Source organism: Limanda limanda, chromosome 20 (genome assembly GCF_963576545.1).
Source record: "Limanda limanda chromosome 20, fLimLim1.1, whole genome shotgun sequence".
In the NCBI taxonomy this organism is placed as follows: domain Eukaryota; kingdom Metazoa; phylum Chordata; class Actinopteri; order Pleuronectiformes; family Pleuronectidae; genus Limanda; species Limanda limanda.
In genome coordinates this window covers 10,258,417-10,280,056 of record NC_083655.1, presented here as the reverse complement: position 1 = coordinate 10,280,056, position 21,640 = coordinate 10,258,417, and the positions used below count along the sequence as shown (strand labels likewise).

The following is a 21,640-nucleotide window of genomic DNA, read 5'->3' as shown; positions in this document are numbered from 1 at the left end:
ACGTCCTATGCTTGTCTCTAAGTGAACGTTGGTAATAAACGGCCTCCTGCTCTTATCAACCACACATCTGCCTTCTAATGGTCAACTCACACTGATGGAAGAGCAACAATAAATCCTTTAAAGGAAATGTTTATTAACAAACTCACATTCACACATGTAGAAAACTCCAGCTGATGGGGCAGCTGGTTGCCATGGTGATGAGGCCTAGGGGTAGTTGAGCCCCCCCCTCCCCCCCAGGGTGAGGCAGGTTTTCTAATAAGGCCCGAGGCTTATTCAGCTGGATACAGAGCTGGTGTTGCAGAACATCTTGATTAACGTGATTATAGGTCATTATCCTCGATGACAGAGGATCACAGGCTACCTATTACATTTTTCTTAAAATTCTATCTCTACCTGCAACGATGCATCCACCTGAATACAGCCCTGGATTCTACAACTGCCTGGTGAGATGAATACAGCACAGATCGCCTGTTAACAGTTGAAGTACCGTGCTCCCCGTGGGAGTGAAGACAACATGACCATATGAACACAGCAGTCTGTGTGTGAGTGCAGTCTGTCGAGTGACGTGGCACGATCTGGATCAGGTCCCACCTGGTCAGGACAGGCTTCGTCCTGCTGGGTCTACTACAGTTCTGGATGCTTTTGGTCCTGGATTAAGCCCGGTATGGAGCGATATACAGTAGCGTGTACCAGTTCACTTTGGCCAAGGTCGTTCCCAATATAGAACATTCTGGGTTCGGAATCTGCGTGGTGAGCAGCCTGCTTATGTTCTGGCCCAGCTACACCAGGCTGCCGGGCCAGGAGACCACGGTAAGCGCCACCCGGCTGCGCTGCTCCTTCAGCATGGGCACCAGCGCAGAGTGGCTCATTCCTGCTGTCGAAAGGCCGTTGACTGCCACAATCATATCGCCGCATCTAGGATGACACAGAGACAAGTCAGAACGGGAACATTATGACAGAGGCTTAAAAAATACACTTAAAGGATGATTCTTCCATCTTTTCCAATAAAAAGAGTGAAACCCACTAGAGCTGAAACAAGTCAATTATTTCACTAACTGACAAATGGTCAAAAGAGCAACAAAAAATATGATGCTAATTGTTAACTCATTCAACTTAAACTAAATCAGTTCCTGCATCACCTCAAAAACTAATATCTAATAGTTTTGATAGTTACTCTGTAAAACTACAAAAATAACCTGCAGACATCACCTTAGGTTCTGGGGACTTCTTATTGATACACTTCTCTGCTTATGACATTTTACATATGAAACAGTTAATAAATGAATCAAGAAAATTGTGTGTGTCATGCATTTGCTTTCAATAGTATTGTATTAGGACAACAATCGACTTCTGGCACTGAGGAATATGAGGCTCTACTGACTGTTATTTGTTGATATTGGGAGAAATATAAAATATAACCACACTTATCCTGAATCCCTTCAGTAGAAAATGACCTTGAAAATTACTTTTTACTGCAGCAACAGAAGGTAGAGGGAAAACCCTGGGGTCGAGCATCCTGACAGAGTTTAACCTCAGTTCTGTGAAGGGAAATGAAACTGAACAGCTATGGAACTTGTTCTGGAACTTCCAGATTAATGGTTAAAAGTTGCCCATTTACAAAAAAAATGTCAAATCTTTTTTTGTCTGCTTTTTTACTACAGAGGTTTACTCACTTTTTTTAAAACCTACAATAATCAACCTACCTTTTCTTAAGTTAAAAATAAACAAAAGTTAAAAAATAAAGTTGACATTGACCCTTTTAACCTGCAATAGATTATTTTATTCCTGCTATTATATTCAGATAATGATGTGATCAAACAGAATGAATATTGATTTATTGGTAGTTGCCTGCAGTTTGACAATAGATAAGATGCTGATAACGGCAAAAGGCCACGTCTGTGATGTTTGGTATGAAAAGGGAAGAGGGGAGAAAAACAGAGTACGGTAAATACTTTGGTCGATCGTATCTCTTATTAACCGCCTGGCGTTATCACTGCTGAGTGCTGACACAGAGCCGTAGACAATCATGTGAAAGACGGCTGGTCGCTCACTTGAGGCGCCCGTCGTAGTACGCAGGCGTGCCGAGGACTATGGTCTTGATGAAGAATGCCTGGTTGCCGTGAGTCTCCTCGTAGCCGCCAACAATGCTGAAGCCCCAGCTCCCGGGGTGACTCCTCCGCAGCACGATCTCATGACTACTGTGCAGGTAGCTGCATGAAAGGACAAGAGAGGGAAAGTGATGGGAAATGTTCTGTGATTTTTTAAAATTTGTTTTCAAACGTCCTTTGAGACATTTATAGAAAGAATTAATTTTGTAAAAAGAAACTTAAGTATACTCTAATACGGGTGTATAATAAAAATAAAGACGTTCCAAACCATTGCGGATTCCTTTTTTAGTTAGTGGTCACAAATACACATGAAGTGAGAATAACTGCAACAACCAATGACAAATAAAAGCCCACAGTGCCCTATAGTTAATTACAGTATGTTAGAAAAATCAGGAATAATCCATAACATGATTTACAGTCCATCTTTGTTCACATTGCTCAGCTTTAAGAAGAAAAAAACATCTGGTTGATTATGTAAATCCTTTAATGTCCAGAGCTGTGGGATTTGGGGATGTTTTCTCTCCCGTGTGTTTACCTGGGCAGGCCCAGCCACATGACCCACGACGGGGACCAGTTGGCGTCAAAGTCACTGTCATGAGAGTGAGGCAGCAGCTCGTCTCGCTCGTGCTCCTCCAGCATGCTGACCTCCAGCACCCGCAGCTGCACCGAGGGCGAGGCGGCGCTGGCCTTCAAGGTGCCCACTGCCTCGCTGTGACTCAGATACGTTAAGTCCTGCCCGTTGATACTGAGCAGGACGTCACCTGTTGGAGCAAGGAGCCTCTCGCTGTTATCAATGATCTGCGTGGTGAGTAATGGGGCCTTGCAAAATACTCTCTGACGCCGCAGCCGGAGTGCTCACCTCGTTTGATTCGTCCATCCCTGGACAAGCAGCCGTGTGGTTGGACGCTGGTCACAAAGATCGGCAGCTCCCCGCTCTTACTGCCCCTCCCTCCTGCGACGGTCATGCCCAGAGACTCCAGAGGTTCCTTCTTCACAGTGATGTGTTTCTCTTTACAGGTCACACACTGGGAGAGGTCCTGGGAGTGTAAACACACAGAGGTGACACGCACACAAATGAGCCTCAATGCAACAGTGAAGGTGTCAACTCAGAGTCAAATATGGAGGAATCCACTTCCTATTTGACTGATTTTGAGGCAAGAAAAGCAGCATTTTTAACTGATTTTCAAATTATTTGAGGGCTTTTCATGCTGTTAGAACGATGAGGAAAGATAAACACACAATTCAACCCATTTCTACCAACACACACACACACACATAAAGATAAGTCCTCTCCTCACTCTGTGGGTGCTGGTGCGAGACAGGCTCGTGGGCCCAGGACTCGGCGTGTAGCTGTGGTTAGGCAGGAAGTGATCAAGGCAGTAAAGGTCTCTGGTGGAGCTTGATTTTGGCGGTGGGGGTGGAGTTGGTTTGTTGGGTCGGCCGATGAGCAGGTGGACTCGCTCTCCACTGGCCTGCGGAGTCAGAGGGATCAGAGTCAGTGTTTAAGATTCAATCAGATTTATTGTGCTCTTTTCTTCACTCAAATGTCATTGTGTTTAAAGGGAAATCGAGCATGAATGAACCTGAATAATCTGTGCGGCCTGCTCGGGGGTGCCGTGGCGGAGGTCCTGCTCGTTGACTGCCAACACGCGGTCATTACTCCGCAGTCGGCCGTCCTTCGCTGCCAGGCCTCCGTCCAACAGGTCCAACACAAACACCCCCGACTCATCCGTCCGCCGCACCAGCTTGATGCCGAGCTGCTCTGTGGAGTCCCGCTTGCTCAGGGTGATTCTGAGCGTGGCCGGGCTGGACGGCGCCCCCTCGGGGGTGGAGCAGGGGGCGTGGGGCACAGCTGGGGTCGAGGAGGAGGAGGAGGGAGGCGCCCGGGAGGCACAGCGACGCTCCCGGAGCACGGTCAGCTGCAGGGTGGTGCAGGGGCGAGCAAGCGTCGAACGAGCAAAACTGTGCGGCACGTTACTGATGTCCACATTGTTCACCTTAGAAAAGAGACGTGAAATACATCAACTGAATTCTGATTTTAAATGCTTTACTGGGTGATGCCACACTTATACGTTCATCTTGGTTGATTTCTTCATATTTGATATCGTGATACTTTTGTACTTCTTCTTCTTATTTGTATGTATATGCATGGGCGGCTGTGGCTGAGGGGTAGAGTGGTCGTCCTCCAACCTGAAGGTCGGCGGTTCGATCCCCAGTCTGAACCATCTGCATGCTGAAGTGTCCTTGGGCAAGATGCTGAACCCTCAATAGCCCACCATAGAATAACAAAGTGCTGCAAGTAGATGCACTGTATGAATGTGTGTGTGAATGGGTGAATGTGAAACTGTACTGTAAAGCGCTTTGAGTGGTCATCATCCGACTAGAAAAGCGCTATATAAATACAAATCCATTTACCAAATCCCTATATCAGTGTGTGAGTGTATAGATAAAACAACTGAGGAGTAAAAGTCTAATATGAACTTTTCTTTTTGCTCCACCTGAACTTTTCTTTTCTGCACCACCTTCTGAGAGACAAGGGATCGTGACCTCAAACGTCTCTCACCTGTAGAATCTGATCCCCGGCCAGCAGCCTCCCGTCTCGTGCGATGACCCCGTCCCTGTACACCTCCTGGATCACGATGTTGATGAGCGGCGTCTCGTTACCCCCGACGACGCTGATGCCCAGCTCGACGTACGGGTTGGCCCGGTGGACTTCTATGGCAGTTATCTCTCCTTCAGGAAGTGAGGGCAACTTCACGCAGCCTAATGGAAAAACGCAAATCACATCACACGGCTACATTTCAGACTTTAATCTCCACCACTGTATCGTAATGTGATTATCCTGCTGTCTAAGATTACAGCACTTACACTCGTATGGGGAAGATAAGCAGCAATATTTCAGATCTCAGATCTCTAACATGCAGCCCCCTCGGGAAGATGCTCAGTAAAACAGAGGAAGTGATGTCTTACCCTCTTCGGCGGAGAGAGGCGGTGACTCGGCGCAGTCCCAACCGGAGGAAGTGGAGCTGACGGAGCGGAGGAGGTGGATGCAGGGATTACTGAGGGGCCGCTTCACCCTGGGGACCACGCACTCCAACCCGACCACACCTGGAGACATGGAGAGATTAAGAGATTAATGCTGTGTTTATCAATCTAAACTTTGTTGACTTCATTGACAAGTTTAATCTCTATCACGCAGAGGACGGAACTGGGGATCGACTCACTGTCTTCCTCTGTGCTCTCCTCGAAGGCAGGGTTGTCCAGGCCGGCATCGTCCGTCCACACGGGCCCGTTGCTGCCGGCGTTATTAGGTCCATCGGGTGGCGAGGGGGTGCGGTCTCTCAGGTCGGTCTGCGGGGAGCACGGCGACCGGGGGGGGCTGGTCACCATCGCTCGCTCGTCCCCGCTCTCACATCTGGGGCCGTCCACGCTGGTCTGCTGACACCGCGTCCCGGGACACCTTTCACCAAGCAACAGGTGTCAGTTTGTTAGTCCATCTGACGTGTAAAGAAAATCAGGTTCAGCATCAGTTAAATTAATGTGACGGAATTGATCCATAGCAGGGAACTTCTCTTTTTTTTTTGTGCACAATGCAGGTAATTCAGTAATACACACTGATCTGTCTCCGATTAGAGACCAGAGAACATTTCTGCATGGCCTCTTTTATAGATTCTTTAGATGTGAGGAAGCACCACAGAATAAATAAGCATTTATGAGAGGATGTCTGTAGGGGCATGAATATTTATGTGCATATGTGACCATCTGTGTGCTATGTGAATTGCACCGGCTCTGACATTTTTCTCCCCTGAAACAGTAAATGAAAAAGGTCAAAACCAAAGATTTAAACACGATGCGAACAGAACAGGAATTAACACCATGCGGTGGTACGCCTGAGGCCACAGTGACATTGACCTTTGTCCACCAGGATCTACTCAGTTCATCCTTGAGTTCAAGTGAACAGTGTACCAAATTTGGAAGGATTCCCTGGAGGTGTTACTGAGATATATTGTGTTCACAAGGCAAAACAATGTTTTTGTAACGTCACAGCAAATTGTCTTAAAGACTTTGGCTACCAAACTCTATTCAATTCAATCTTCAGTCTGAACATTTGAGCCAAATTTAACGAAATTCCCTCCAGGTGCTCTTGACATACCGTGTTCACAACAATGGGATGGAAGGAGAACCTGAAACACAACTCATGCCACTGGCTGATGCCGGCACGCAGACTTAAAAATCCAGCCATTTATCAGATTTGAGAGGATAGGAAGGGAAAGAAATAATTCAATATAATATATATATGATGTAATGGTGACAAAAAAGTATTTGCTTCAGGGTTTTCTTTCTACCAAAACCAAAATAAATCTGGTGGAGGTGGGTGTATCTATCCTGTCCCACAAATAGAAACTCTTAACTGAAGAACAATTAAAAATAAACACAGGCAGGCAGACTCAGGGGATCAATGTGGTCTCAATCCTTAATAGACTGTGAAGTATTTACTCTAAGTGGCAGCCATACGCTGTTTGAATTATTTAAATGTCCATGTTCTCTCTCTTTCCTTTCCTTTCCTTTCATCTCTTTCCTTTCCTTTCCTTTCCGTGGCTGTCCCATGATTATCTTCTCTTGCAACTATCAAAACAGCAAACACAACCAGTGGCCATGTGACCTGCCGTGATTTGTCACTGTGGGTTTCTTTTCTAAATTATTGATCATTCACATCTATCTTTGACCCACAAACGTCTCCAGAGAATAACTTTTTAAACAAATACTCGGCCCCTGGACAAGTTTAGCTCACACAGAGGCTTAAACTCAACGTCTATGGTTCAGAAACTTTGAAAACTCACCAGCTCTCACACAGACACACCCTCGATAATACGATCAACCGACCCACCTCTCGTCTTCTAATCCTATGTCCAGTGTCCCATCCTTAATCTTTACCATAAACATTTTTGTCACACAGCCACAGCAGGCTCTTGGCTCCTGTTACTAACCTAAACCCTAAGTCTGAGGGGGCAGGGGGACGGCGAGCCCACGAGGGCGACTGAGGTCTAATCTTTGCTAAAGAATGTCCCGTTAGTCCTCACAGTGACCTGCTTAGAACTGTCTTAAACCACAACTCCTCTCCTTCCCAGCAACTAGATGTGTGCAAACTGCGCTGAGACGTATCCAGTTGCTGTACAGAATACGGATCCTTAATTCCGATAGATTTACTTTGAGAAAAACAAAGGACTGATCTCTGGAACTTCCATATTTCCAAACACGGATAAACTTAAAGGACCGCGAATAGATTTCGGACGTTGAATTAAAAGCACTGGATTAAATACAATTGGATATTTTGTTGCTATGGCCTGATTTGGTCGCGTACAGCTTTTTGCCAGATGGGAAGTGTTGAAGAATGGTGTCAGAGGCAAGAAATTATCGCATTTTCGGGAAAACTATGATATCAGATTCATAGCTAAGAGAACAACAATATTTATACTGTATATACAACCAATAAATAAATTGCTTATCTATGCGCAATACTTTCAACAACTATTTAACAACGCTAACAAATCTAGCCACATGAAAAAAAAACATGGTTCAAGCTCCACCTCTGAATCGCTGCCGGTGTCGCCAACACCCTTCGCCAGTCTGCCAAAAATGATTGGCTGCAGAGAAGTCACGTGAAAAGAGATACGGAAAAAAACAACAGACAAATTGTACACGTTCACGTATATTAACACAACAAGCATGCGTATACACAGACACTTTATTTTACGAAACTGGTGATAATACTGTTGCATTTTAGCCTAATTTATCGTACAGAAGAAGGACATAGACCAATATCTAGTAATTATCACTTTTTACACTGTAACTTTGACACTTACACTTTTTTTATGTTAGAGACAGTAAAAACGTAAAACAGCTGACTCAGAAAAGCTTTTAACAGCTTGTAAGCATTATCTTGTTAGTGTGAGCTTGTTAGGGAAAATCTCTTCGACTTAGCTGAGGTGTCAGGAAGTCACAGGATAACGAGTCAATAAGTTAATGTCAGAACACCAGCGGACGGCTCCTTAGCAACAGACACCATCTTTAGAAATTTAGTCGTAGTTACGCTCGAATCTACCAATTATTACAAACTCATTCCAACTCAACTTAAATGACGGTTTTACACATTTAAAGCAACTTTTAACTGAAATACCGTGTAATGTTAAATCTTACAAACACTGATTATTTATCCTCCTCAATTTAAACTCCCACTATTCATTTAACTACTCAGGATTTCTTTTTGGCAATGTTGATGCATAGACATATACAAACACACACACAGACACACACACTGCTCCATGTTTCTGTACAGGACAACAGAGGAAGCTAGGAAGAGAAAGTAAGTAAAGACAGACGCAGAGAAAAGAGGGAAAACTTGAGAGCGAAACGCCTTCTTGTTCTCCCAAGTCCCGCTGACCTCTCCTCCAGCCGTGTCGGACTCACCACAGGCCCGGGTTGCCCTTGGCCGTCTCACAGAAGAAATGGTTGAAAAGGTCTCTGGTGTTGAAGTTGCTCAGCATGATCGCAGAATGAGAACATGGAGCTCCTGGTCCGTCAACCCATGACTGTGGTAGGGAACCACTAATCCCTCATCACATGACCTACAGCCCAATAATCCCCTCAGGGTCTCACAGCACCTGGTCCAAACGGGCCCAAAGCCAGAGCGGGTGGACGGCGGGAAACCTTTAAGGTTGAGGCCAGTGGGAATTGACCTGATCTGGACTGAGATTAATGATATCTCCAAATGGTCCTGCCAGAAACAATGAGGAGTGGCTGGTATGGTTTTTTAAGTATAATGGGCATTTTCATTATTTATTAAAACAAAACACAAAAGCATTTTTTTGTGTGTAAGTTCAAAACCAGAGTGGATGAATCAAAATAACAAAATTTCACTCCTATAAATAGATAAATGGTAAATTGATGGAGTTTTTGCTGTAAAAGATTACTATAATGATTAGCATCGTAGTAACTAAGTGGCCGGTATCTTTGCTAATCATCTTATGAGCACAATAAAGCTGGATTACCTGTATAAATCTTAGTAAATCCTGCCAGTCAGGCATGCATTGTGTGTGATCTGTGAGTGGGTGTGGGTGTGTTCATGCTCTTATGCAAGTCTCAATCTATTATGTCTGTGTGTGAGCTTTATTACCTGTGCTTGAGGTGTGCCTCCAGGTCACAGCGTGGCATGCTGAGGGAGCAGACTGGGGTCAAAGGGCAGGACACAGACAGCTTGTCCAGGAGCTTGTGAACCAGAATGCTGGATCTGCGGCACGCCTGGAGCTGCAGCCGTGTCCTGTCCAGAGGACAGAAGTCCCTCTCCTGGAGGAAGCTGCGCAGGCAGCGGGCGCAGAAGGTGTGTCCACACGGCGTGTCCAGTGGCTGCACCAGCGGCTGCAGGCAGATGTGGCACACCAGGTCGTCGTCCACCTCCAGGCGGTAGTTGTAGAGGTGGTTCTCCCTGTTGCGGTGGATCTGGCCACACTCGGAGCACAGATCTTCAAGTGCTGGCTCCACCGGCCCGGCTAGACCCACCTCGCAGCCCGGGCTGCCCATCCCTGTTCCCTCAGCACAACTCAGCTTTGGCACAAATGACTCCAGTGGTGCTGCAGTGTTGGGAAGGGGCACACACTCCTATCCCATAAGCTTCATCAGAGGATGAACAGGTTGCAGAGAGGACAGATGCCCCCCAGTGGCTGATGGCACATCACCCTGTGGGTCAGAGGGCAAAGCAAGAGGGTTAAACAGCTGTTTCAGAAAAACAACAAGTGTCTGATATATTTATTCATGTGGCAAATGCTTTGTGCACGTGGGCCAACGTGTCGTCATGAGATCGCGAGTGGTACAGTCTGTGTGCGTGTGTCAGTGTGTGTATGTGTGTGTGTGTGTGTGTGCGTGTGTGTCAGTGAGTGTGCTGAGATTATGTATTGCTGCTCCTGTCCACTAATCTGACAGTATAATCTCTCTTTTGCTCTCGCCTGCTGCAATCTTCCAATTCCACAGAGCGGGAATTATCTGGGATTGAGGCAGAGAGAGGACACAGATCAGAGGAAGTGAGAGGGGCAACGCAACAGAGAGGGAGAGTGGCGCCAGACAGAGGAGGAAGCAAGAAGAGAAGAAGAGACAGAGTGGGGAAGAAGGGGAAGTGACAGGAGGAAGGGGGGGGGGCGGGAAATGCATGGGATGTGAAAATCTGAAAGAGCCATAAGACAAGACAAGAAGAGGAGACAGGGAGAGGATGGGAGGGAGCATGAAGGCAGTGAAGTAGACGAAAGAGAAGGAAATTCTTGAAACATTCCCCTCAGAGAACTTGATATTTTTGGCTCAGGCCATGTGCAGGAGATGCACTCAGTCTCCTCTGCAACAGAGAGAGAGAACATGCCTGAAGCAAAGTCTTGAAATAAAGCACTCCAGTGAGCAGAGCCAGCCCCCACAGCTAATGCACCCAGTGTTCGCTGATCACTTCCACAGCGTTTCACATCCACAGCCACTCGCGTCCTCAGCCCCCTCGATCAGCCGAGCCCCCCCCAGTGGGCCCCGGTTGCTCTCAGCAGACGGCAGAGGGCGTACGGCGGCACGCAGCAGGCCAGCCAAGCCACACTGACTACCTGCCTCTGTTCCAGTGAGGGTCTGCTCCTGTCTCCATGACGACCCGGAGCCTGTTCTGTTCAGTGGGGCTTGACATTCAGAGTGGAGCTGGAGACGGATGCAGAGAGAGGAGCCACCAAACAGATGCACTTCTTCTCTCAGCAGGATGCTCTCCTCCTCCCTGGTGCAGCCCGAGCGTTTGTCAGGCGGCCCAGGCGAGGATGAGAGGCCCCTTGGTTTCCTTTTCGCTGCTTCTTGCGTCTCGTCTCTCCGTCGCTGCCCATTTCCGTGACAACCTGTCTCTCCTGTCTCCTTGGCGACCGGACCTGTACTCACTGATTTCAGCCTCCTTTAAGTACGTGCTCCTGTCTGTGTGTGACTGGCTGCTTCTGTCTCCATCCCGCAGCTGGACATGAATTAATCATGAGGACACAAGGCTTCTCTGTTCCTATAACAAAGCTGTGACATCACCACATCTCACACACTCACACACTGACTTGTGGACAAGTATAAATCTACACGAGCAGAACCAACACTCACACATGCATGATGCACAAGAGCTTTTGAGGTACCTGATCCCGCGAATGGTCTTTATCAATAAGTAAAGTCTTCAGGTTTTCACCGTGGCAGCAGTTTAGAGCGTCAGCCATGAAAAGCACTTAAATCTATTTTAAACACAGCTGGACTCGGAGGCAACAGATTCCTTCAGCCAAGTCATAGGAACAGTGGGGAATGCTTGAGGCAAATCTTTCTGTTTAATCTCACTGTGCATGCTTGCGTGTGAGAGGCCAAGGCCACACTGTTATTGTCATTGCACTGCTTTCAATATTAATAAATAACAGTGCAGGCCCTGCACCTGTGCCTGCTCCTTCTATTTTCATTTTTCCAGCCAAGGCAATCTAATCTTACAACCAGCTCCTGCACTACCTCACATGCAGGAATGACATTTTCAGATAAGATGAGATGATGTTTGAGGCCACAGATTTAGAATCTGAGGTCCTCTCGGCTTAGCCTACATTCTCATAAAACCCCATCTCATCCTCTCTTATCTTAGACCCACACACACCATAAAAAAAAGGCTGTTAGCCACTTGGCAAAACCAGGCCTGCTGTTGTTCTGTTGCTGCTTCCAGACATGCAACAACAACACAAAACACACACTCATTTCACTGTAGAGGTGCAAACCCTCACACTTCCCCAGCCCTGAATCACCTTGGCAAGGCAGCAGCTGCACTGTCATGAGCTGAGAGCAACCCGGAGGCTGAGGAGAGCAGAGCCTCTGGAGTCATTGTCCCCGTCTGTGTGTCTCCATCCCTCCCTGCAGCCGCGGAGCAGCGAGGACACAAGAGGCGACCGTGGGGGGATCAGAGCCCGGGCAGCCGCTCAGTGACACATGCACGTCCCCCCGGCGGATGTTGTGCAGATGTGATGTTACCTGATCTTCGCCGCTCCGGCCCCAGCGAGGGGGGGGACGAGTATCAGCCGCGGGACCACGATCACGCATCCACCGCAACGGACCGATCCGCAAAACCCGCACGAAAACGCCCCCGTGCCTTTGGCGGTGCCGGACCCGCCCACTGGTGGCCCGTCAGCGGAGAGGGGCGGGGTCTGCGGCTCTGTCACTCCAGAGCTAACTCGCAGGGTGGCTTCCAAACAGCCTGTCAAAAACACTGCCACTGGTTTAGATGCACTTTGTTGCATTTGGACCCCTTACGTTTGCATAGGTTGTTATATTTTTTTGTAAAAGTTAAGCTATCTTAGGATCAAGGCCTTTGTTTTATTGCAATAAACTATTATGCAAAAGGGGGGGGGGCTGGGATCTTCTTGAAACTTCTAACTTTTTAACGTACAATAAAATTTGATATGATCACTCTGTTATTGAACTGAGTTGAATTCACTTTTTGCCATGGATTTTGTGAGGCGCTTTGGAACCTTGTTCAGATACAAATAAAGTTATTGTAAAATAAATGTTATGATAAGACACAATAATCTTCTATTAGTCCCCCTATTGGGGAAATGGCTATATTCATGCTGCATGAGTGTAAATAGACACTAATCAAAAGTCATCAATCCAATGAGTATGGATGGAAATAAACAAATAAAGCAAATGGTGGCTTATGTCAGTAAAACACATTGTCTGTTGTGCACACAAGTTTTTAAGTTGTGACTCGTGGCGTTAGGTGTTGGGATAGTGAATACATAATTTGGTGATGAGTTGCAGCACAGTTGGAGGTTATTAGTATAATGCCCATGAATTTCTCACCTACAAATTTCTTAATTTCATCCTACAATTCTTCATCTTATTCCTCTTTGTTATTGGTAAACATACAGATAAAATATATCTTTAAAACACCTCCAACAACTGCAGCATTAACAATGATAATAGTGCATGAAGTGAGTATTCTTTCAGCAAATGCAGCTAAAACATGATGATTTGATGGACAGTGTTTAATTTTAGAACACAGTCTGTAAATTGTATTAATAGTAGGGTTTTTCTAAGTTACTTAATCCTATTTTTTAAATCCATTTTGCATGTTACTCGTGTCAAGTTCGTGAAGCAATCAGGCATAACAAAGGACAACCCGGAACGCGGGGTCCTCTGGTGGAAGGACCCCGCAGAGAAGTAAACACAGCAGATGTTGAGTTAATTGAGTCGCAGGCATCGATTTCCAGATGAATTAACTTTGTTGCAGCGTGTAACTTGTTGACATCTCGATGGCGGAAGACAACGAGCTGGAGCAGTGAGTGTTATCGTCCGTGTGTGTGTCGCCAGTGAACGTGTGTACCCGCGGTTTGCCCACAGTGTGTGTGTGTGTGTGTGTGTGTGTGGTGTGTGTGTGTGTGTTTGATTCCCAAACCCTGACACCCGTCCATCATCCGGAGGAGGAGGAGGAGGAGGGGCGGGGTACTTGGGGTCGACAGCTGTTGTTTATGTCGTGTTGAAAGATGGAGAGTGTGTGTGTGTGTGTGTGTAGCGGCTGTAAGTGGATCCTGCTAATAACCAGATAGTGTTAGCTGCCGGGCCTGGTGGTGAAAGGTCGGCTGGGACCAGGGTCCTCCGCCGGGACTCTGCTGACTCACCCGGGGTCAACCCGGGACACCGCCGCTGTCCGTCCACCTCCACCCACCCACCAATGATTCACTTTCCTCCTCCTCCTCCGCGGACCGCATCACTTTGTCTTCTCTCGCTTAATTAGATTATTCTCCTCTGAGGCTTCGTGCCATGTGTGTCCTCCACTTCTCCCTCCGCCCCCCCACCTGAGCCTTGTCTCTGTTTGCCCCCCCCCCCAGGCGAGCGATCGAGGAGCTGCTGAGGGAGACGGACCGGGCCCGGGTGAGAGCAGAGACCATGGGACCCGCAGGATGGTGAGCACCGTGTGTGACATCCCATCTGTCATATCTGGACATGGAGCTGCCACTTATCCTCTTAGCTGTGTTGCACTGGGGGGGGGGGGGGGGTAACAAAAGTATTAACGACAAACAATGAGATTAGACAAAACAACAACTCGAAACGCTCCATGATCCAGACTTCACTGTAATATTTTCACTGTAGAGAATTGAAATCGTCATTTTAATTAATCATTTCTCAATTCACACCCCCAGTGGCAGATCAATGTCGACTGGATAGCTCCTCTCCATTGGAGTCTTTTTAGATAAAACCAGTATATGTATTTACTCCAACTCGGGAGGTTGAATGATGGAGATAGATAGATAGATAGATAGATAGATAGATAGATAGATAGATAGATAGATAGATAGATAGATAGATAGATAGATAGATAGATAGATAGATAGATAGATGGATACTTTATTAATCCCGAGGGAAATTTAGATCATCGAGTAGCTTATACAGTTAACACTTAAACACCACACTGACATACATACATGAATCACATACGGAGAATATATATACAGATACAGGAATGGGATGCAATGATGTGATTGTGTCAGTGTCCAGTAGGGAAGTGTTCTAGTGCTGCTGGAGTGGAAAGTACAATAAAATATATACATATAAAACAACAAAAATATATATATTTATAAATATATAAGAATATGTAGTGGTAAAGTCTGTGCATGGGGCTAGTATAGCCAGTAAAGGGATGGACAGTTGGTTGGTTTATAATAATAAGATGAGAAGAGTAGAGATTGAGGTTGTTTCTTACTTAAATAAATCCAGTCATTTTATTAAATACTAAATAATGTAACTAAATAATTACAATTCAATTCCATGTCACCATTGTTTGACTGTACCTCATAACCTGATTTAGCTCTCATAATAAAATATTTCTTATCTTTCTAAATGGTTCTACATGAGCGCAAATAAACATTATAGTCAATTTTTCACTATTTAAATTTGTGGGAGTCCTGGCCATTTCCAAAACATCCTTGTAATGATTCAGATTTTTAACAAGCATGTTATTAATCCATATCAAATGCATTGTTTGCTTTTTTACACAAGTCTTGATATTGAGCTTTATTTAAGAAAGAATTATCCTTAAGATCAACATCTTTTTTTTTATGGAGGAAATCAATACTGTCCTCAATGACTTATTAATGATAACAGTTTGATGCCTTCTAGCTGCTAATGATCACATCCCTTGTCATCAAGATTAAACAAACACATGTCCCACTGTTACATCAGGGTTAAAAGCTTTGTTCCCTCCTCTGTCAGGTTGAAGTGTCCGCTGCGGAGCACCAACAAACGCTTCCTCCTCAACACCCTGCGCTCCACCGGCCTGCAGCGGCGCTCCAGCGAGCCCAGGGCCAGTCACTCTGCCACAAGGTCGCCCACGAGGAGCAAGAGTCAGGACAGAAGCCTCCACCGCAGCAGGTCACCTCCCAGAGACCGAAAGAGCAACGGAGGCCACACAGAACAGAAAAAGCATCACAGGGAAAGCAGAAGAACTAAAGACAAAACAGAGGACAGAGACAAAGAGAGGAGTCACAGACACAGAGACAAAAGAGACAGGAAACACGGGGACGACGGACAGAACAAACACAGACTTCGTGAGTGAGGCACCTCTGCTTATAGAGGAGGAACACTGCTTTACCAGAGACCACTTCCTGTCCAGGGGGGACAGAGGTGGACATCCCTGAGACTGTTCTCTGTTCAGAACGCACACCTGCCGAGTCCTGTTCACCAGGCTGTTTAAAAGGAGGCAGAAAAGACACTGAATTTAACTTTTTACTAATTCAAGACCTAACTTTGTTTCCCCACAGAGGGACAAGCCTGACAATCGTCTTCTACACTTGTTAATGAGTTGTTTAACATTTGAGGTTACCAACATATTTTAGGTTTAGTTGATTCCTTGACATCGCTCACGCAACCAGTAGTTAAGATTTTCTTTCCCCCCCCCAAGTTTTGCACAGAAGTTTTAAGTAAATAAACTATGAAGGGGCCGTTACAGCTCAGGACATAAGAGCATTTGATTTTTTTGTCCATATCCTCCCCTCTCAAATGATTCATGATTTGTTGTAATTCTGTTTCACTTACAGTAAAGGAGGATTGATTTCAATTATAATGTGATTACCATTCTCCTGTCATCATTCACTTGCCTTAATGTTTACATAAGCCGCGCAACTGTCGCCACTGGGTAAGCACGTTTTATCAGGTGTCTAACTTTCTGACATGTAGACACCGGCTATCAGAAATGCTTTTGTTTGTCAAAGGAGAACTTTTATTTTTTTTCCTGACACTCTTGCTGGTGCCTACGTCCTCAGATCCAACATGAGTAGGTTAATTATCATTTAAATAGGCTGTAACAGAAATAATAGTAAAAAAGACTCACAATAATAATCCTCTCGCTAAACAAAGGTATTCACTATTTCCACATGTTTTAATGGGGTCATGGGGCTTTTTAAAAACAGATGGATTTGCTCAAGTGTTGAAAATGTAATGCCGTTTATATCTGTCCTATCCATGTGGTCAAGGTTAGGCTTCCTTCTTTTTATTGTTCCTCATCCTGGTCATTTTATAAACGTCTTTATGCTCACATATTACCCACATGTCTATTATAGCAAAGTGAAGCTGTGTTTCTCCGGGCCTGAAGCCATTATGCAGAAACATTCTGTCTGTAAAGGGGACTCAAATGCGTTTAACACCCCTCATGCTTCATAAATCACGTTGTCCTTCTCCACTGTAGTGGGGGAATAGCCTGGGTTAACTGTTTCCTTCCTCTTTGCAACAATGATCAAATATAAACACCATTAAGCCATAGTGCAAGCCAGGGGATGATTTATATGGAATTGGTTTACTTGAACTTTATTGCGTCTCTGAGTGCCCCATTAAGATACAGTGGAAAATGCAGCACTTGCTTTTGAAGAACTCAGTGCAAATAGTGTGTCGATAAAACACTATCAAGTTAAAAGCCTCATCGGGCTGCGGCTTACACGAGGAAAAGCTAAATGACACCGATCTCACAGCAGAGGCCCAGGATGTTGCATAAAGGCGCAGGTGAGCTGCACACACGCTCCGTGCACTCGCCTGTTAATTGAGTTCTGTTGCTCTCTCCAACCTAATTGGTTTGACCACGAGAGCTGCTGTTAAATGGGGCGAGCACACACACACGGACACACACATCTGCTAATGGCCGGCAAACATGGTGAGAGTGCAGGCGGAGTACAGCGACCGCTGGTCAAGGGCCCATCGTGCAGGGGACACTCGCTAAATGGTGTTAAATGATGCATTTGCAGAAGTGTCATGGGAACATTTTAAAAGTCACGAAGGTGTAGACAAAGAGGAGGAGGAGGAGGAGGGAGTGAGGTGATGTTTCACCACAGTTTCCAAGACAGCTGTCTCTCTATGCAGGTCTCTTATCTCGCAGGTCAACCAATGTTTGCGCCCATCCGCATCGATTTATCTGCTGCAGTGTGCAGACAGGAGATACATCCCTATAAAGTGTCGATGGGTGCATGTGTTTGAGGGCAAACCCTACATGGGGAACTAAAAAGTGGCACCCCTGACCAGGCTCTTTACGCATGGGTGTAGGGTCCCTGCACAGCTGGAGGGGGCAAACACATGGGTTCAGGTTGTGGTATTTACAGAGGGACATTGATTTTTACGCGCTCACATGCGTTCTGCTCAATTCACTGAAGAAGGAAAAAAAAAAAAAAAAAAAGAAGCTGGACAATATCCTGGAAACTGGGAGTCTGGAGCCAGGTCTGTCGTTGTGAGCAAACAGTGAAGCCAATGGCCTGTGCGCTGCAGAGTCACATGGTGGCACAGTGACACACCTGTGCGGAGCCGCCGGGGGCCACGCAGTTGCGCCAGAGGCAGGTGAGAGGAGAGGAAGGTCCGAGGCGAGCCGAGGCAGGCCAGCAGCTCCGGTACATGTGCGAGCAGACCGGCCCCAGAGCCCCGGGTCATCCGCAGCCATGAATCGGGAAGATCACTACTACCCCTCGCAGGTGTTCAAAGACTCCTGCGCCTACCAGAGGCCGCAGGGCGAGGACTACAGCCACAGCCCGCCGCCCTGCCTCTACATGAGCAGGCAGGTGCACTCCATCTACACGCAGCCGGCCATGGGGGCCCTGGAGCAGTCCGGGCTCTCTGACATCGCCCCCTCCTACAACCTGCCCGGCCTGCGGGAGGACCCCGGGGTGCCACAGCTGCACCACCCGCAGGGGCTCCAGCAGCAGACCCTCCAGCCCGCCGCAGGCTACGGAGACGCGGTGGAGCAGAGCAGATATCACCTCCCTTTCCCCTGGATGAAAACTACAAAATCCCACTCACACACCTGGAAGGGACAGTGGGCAGGTAAACCCCATCAGTAATTAATATGTATTAAAATAAATCCATAATTTAAACCAACTGAACCTCAACAGGGGATTTCTCAGATCAGGCCTAATCGCTCATGTACGAGTCTTTTCAATTCAAAATCCATGTTGAGTTTTTTTGTTTCCAACATTACTGTGTAGTCATTGCACTCACAACTGAGTTTACACTGAGTCTCTGTGACGCCTGAATAATGACATCATGCTCCCAACAATATGATCCTGGGTGGTTCAGTTTACCTTGTCAATCAATTTGTAAAAGGCCCGGAAAGCCAGTGCTGCTTTTTAAAATATTTATTTGTCAGGTCTTATCATCGCAAACAATGTGTGTTTCGTCTTTACACAACATGTTCACAAATCTCTGTATCACAGACACACAATAGATGGAAACTCTAATACTATAATAAGATGTTAAAACGCCCAAATCTGCCACTTCCATGTTTGATTAATGACTTTAAAAGACATGTGGAGATTTGATATTAAGAGTGATTTTAAACTTTTTAAGTATTTATTTGTCAGGTCTTATCATCGCAAAAAATGTGTGTTTCGTTTTTACACAGCATGTTCACAAATCTCTGTATCACAGACACACAATACATGGAAACTATAAGACTATAATAAGATGTTAAAACTCCCAAATCTGCCACTTCCATGTTTGATTAATGACTTTAAAAGACATGTGGAGATTTGATATTAACAGTGATTTTAAACTTTTTAAGTATTTATTTGTCAGGTCTTACCATCGCAAACAATGTGTGTTTCGTCTTTACACAGCATGTTCACAAATGTCTGTATCACAGACACACAATAGATGGAAACTATAAGACTATAATAAGATGTTAAAACGCCCAAATCTGCCACTTCCATGTTTGATTAATGACTTTAAAAGACATGTGGAGATTTTATATTAACAGTGATTTTAAACTTTGCAGCTCAAATGACTTAAATTAATCGTTTTGATGTATAAAGGAATCCCGCAATTTGAATGGCTTTATTAAGGTTTGCAACAAGTGCACAGTATTTGGTTTTGCGATAAGGGAAAAAGTACGTGCTGGTTTTGTTTCCCGACTAAAAGTTTCCTGGAGATTTTTACTTTTTAGACAAAATTCTCAGAAAATCTAAAAAACATTTGTTAGGTTTTTGTAAATTTATACACATGATATTTTAACACTGAGTCTTCAAAGCCAATCACAGCTCTCCTTTAACACAGTTCCCTGCTTTTACGCACAGATTTTTGATTAAGAATGCGTGACTATTAGAGCATATTGTGGACATAATGTGTGTATTGTTTATACCTGATTAATTCCGATAATTTTTTATCAATAAACGGCATGCAATTGTGATATAAAAAAAGTTGATATCGTTTTTTTCTGCCATGAACTGTTAATGGCCTAACACGATTTGTATATTCATAAAAAAGTTCAAATTATATTGTTAGTGTGTAAAAATATATTAATCACAATAATTAAAATGGGGCCTGTTTGGACTCAATTTTCTTACCCATATAATTGAAACTGGACTGACTAAATATGTGAAATATATTAAATATCTGAGTGATCACTGATTTTAGCTGAAACATTTCTAAAGGTAATCAGGGTATAATAATTGCACAATACTTATCTTGGATAAGGCTGAGTAGATTAATTTCTATTTGGGTAGGAGTTCAAGATGAGACTTTGGTGCTATTGGTTAAATTGGCAAATAAATAAGCCCAAGTGACCAAAAGACACAAAATTTACTTTGTCCACAGTTACAGCTAATATAACCAAAGCAGCACAACAAAATTATCTCAACAAGCTTTGCCCCAACAAAATTAAATAAAAGTTAACTTTGTAATTTAAAAACAAATTTCCCCTAAAATAACAAAACAGTGTCCCCATAACACCTGCTGCTTCCCAGTTCCAGCTCGGACTGAGGACGTATATTTAGAGCAAATCAAATTTCCTTATAACATAACAAGTGAATAAGTGTTTATTCTAGCGGCTATCATAAGGCAAATATACCCTGTGGTTTCTGCAGGAGCCGGCATGTAGGTCATCATAACAACACAAAATGCGATATAGGTTAAATTATCACAGACAAATTGAAATTATAATCCAATCAAACATGATAATAAACCTCTACGGTCCCATGTGTAAAGCCTGTGTCTGTCCCTATAGGAGCCTACGTCATGGCTGAGACCGAGGAGAACAAGCGCACCAGGACGGCCTACACGCGTGCGCAGCTGCTCGAGCTGGAGAAGGAGTTCCTGTTCAACCGATACATCTCGAGGCCGCGGCGCGTGGAGCTGGCCCTGACCCTGGGCCTCACCGAGCGGCACATCAAGATCTGGTTCCAGAACCGGCGCATGAAGTGGAAGAAGGAGGAGGACCGCAGGAAGGTGAGGGTCGCGGACCCGGACCAGGACTCCTCCATCACCTCCGGGGACCAGGGGGAGGCCGCGGGAGGCGTCTCCTCCACCAACGGAGCTCACGCCTCCTCGCCGCCCGTGTCCCCGCTGCGCGCCCACTCTCTGTCCGCTGCCGGGTCCCGAGAGACCGCCTAGACCACAGGACACTTACTATGTAAAGGACGACCCAGAGATACTGCAGGGACATTTTTATCCAAGAATATGGAGAGGCGGTGGACAAGTGGCAGAAACTTGGACTATAGGCAGAAAAGGTCTCTGGTTCGACTCCATGGAGAAACAACAAAAAGACGAACCTGGATTGATCTGTCCAAAAATCCAAGAGGATTCTTCCTACCCTGTCTAGTGCCCCTGAGCAAGGCACCTTACTCCCCCAACATCTGCTCCCCGGGCGCCGTACATGGGTGCCCACTGCTCTGTGTGTCCTGCACCAGATGGGTTAAAAGCAGAGGTTAAATTTCCCTCCTTGCATGAGTGTGCTTGTGCATGTCTGTGCATGTGTTTGGGACAAATAAATGTATCTTAATCTTAATATGGAAAACCCCAAATGCACAATTTGAGAGGACTGGTAAAACTCATGTTCCCCCTCTGCTGAAGTTCTTGATCTCCCCCAGGCGCCACTGCAGCCCCTCACTGGACGTCACACTTGGATGTTCCCTAGCTGGACTGAAGGGACATTGCTTTAATCAACTTCTCCATGCATACCCCCCCCCCTTCTGTTTAGAGGCAGCAACATGGATTCA

General features: G+C 45.7%; 3 protein-coding genes across 3 annotated transcripts; 2 read left to right on the top strand and 1 right to left on the bottom strand.

The window, feature by feature from the left end:
* Window positions 1-250: 250 nt before the first annotated feature.
* On the bottom strand, window positions 251-12,194 carry lnx2a (ligand of numb-protein X 2a). The gene is made up of 11 exons (XM_061094030.1): window positions 12,153-12,194; window positions 9,283-9,842; window positions 5,333-5,568; window positions 5,079-5,216; window positions 4,672-4,871; window positions 3,692-4,105; window positions 3,407-3,580; window positions 2,968-3,145; window positions 2,644-2,869; window positions 2,052-2,210; window positions 251-915 (listed from the first exon to the last, which is right to left on the bottom strand). Exons 2-11 carry the CDS (start codon window positions 9,684-9,686, stop codon window positions 780-782), a joined length of 2,265 nt encoding a protein of 754 aa, XP_060950013.1. The 5' UTR covers window positions 9,687-9,842; window positions 12,153-12,194; the 3' UTR covers window positions 251-779.
* Window positions 12,195-13,336: 1,142 nt separating this feature from the next.
* Window positions 13,337-16,244, top strand: si:ch211-140b10.6 (protein POLR1D-like). Its single transcript, XM_061094032.1, has 3 exons — window positions 13,337-13,458; window positions 14,009-14,083; window positions 15,390-16,244. Exons 1-3 carry the CDS (start codon window positions 13,433-13,435, stop codon window positions 15,730-15,732), a joined length of 444 nt encoding a protein of 147 aa, XP_060950015.1. The 5' UTR covers window positions 13,337-13,432; the 3' UTR covers window positions 15,733-16,244.
* Window positions 16,245-18,047: 1,803 nt separating this feature from the next.
* Window positions 18,048-21,035, top strand: pdx1 (pancreatic and duodenal homeobox 1). The gene is given in 3 exon segments (XM_061094031.1): window positions 18,048-18,072; window positions 18,075-18,473; window positions 20,650-21,035. Coding segments are annotated over 3 exon segments (810 nt in total).
* Window positions 21,036-21,640: the final 605 nt, after the last annotated feature.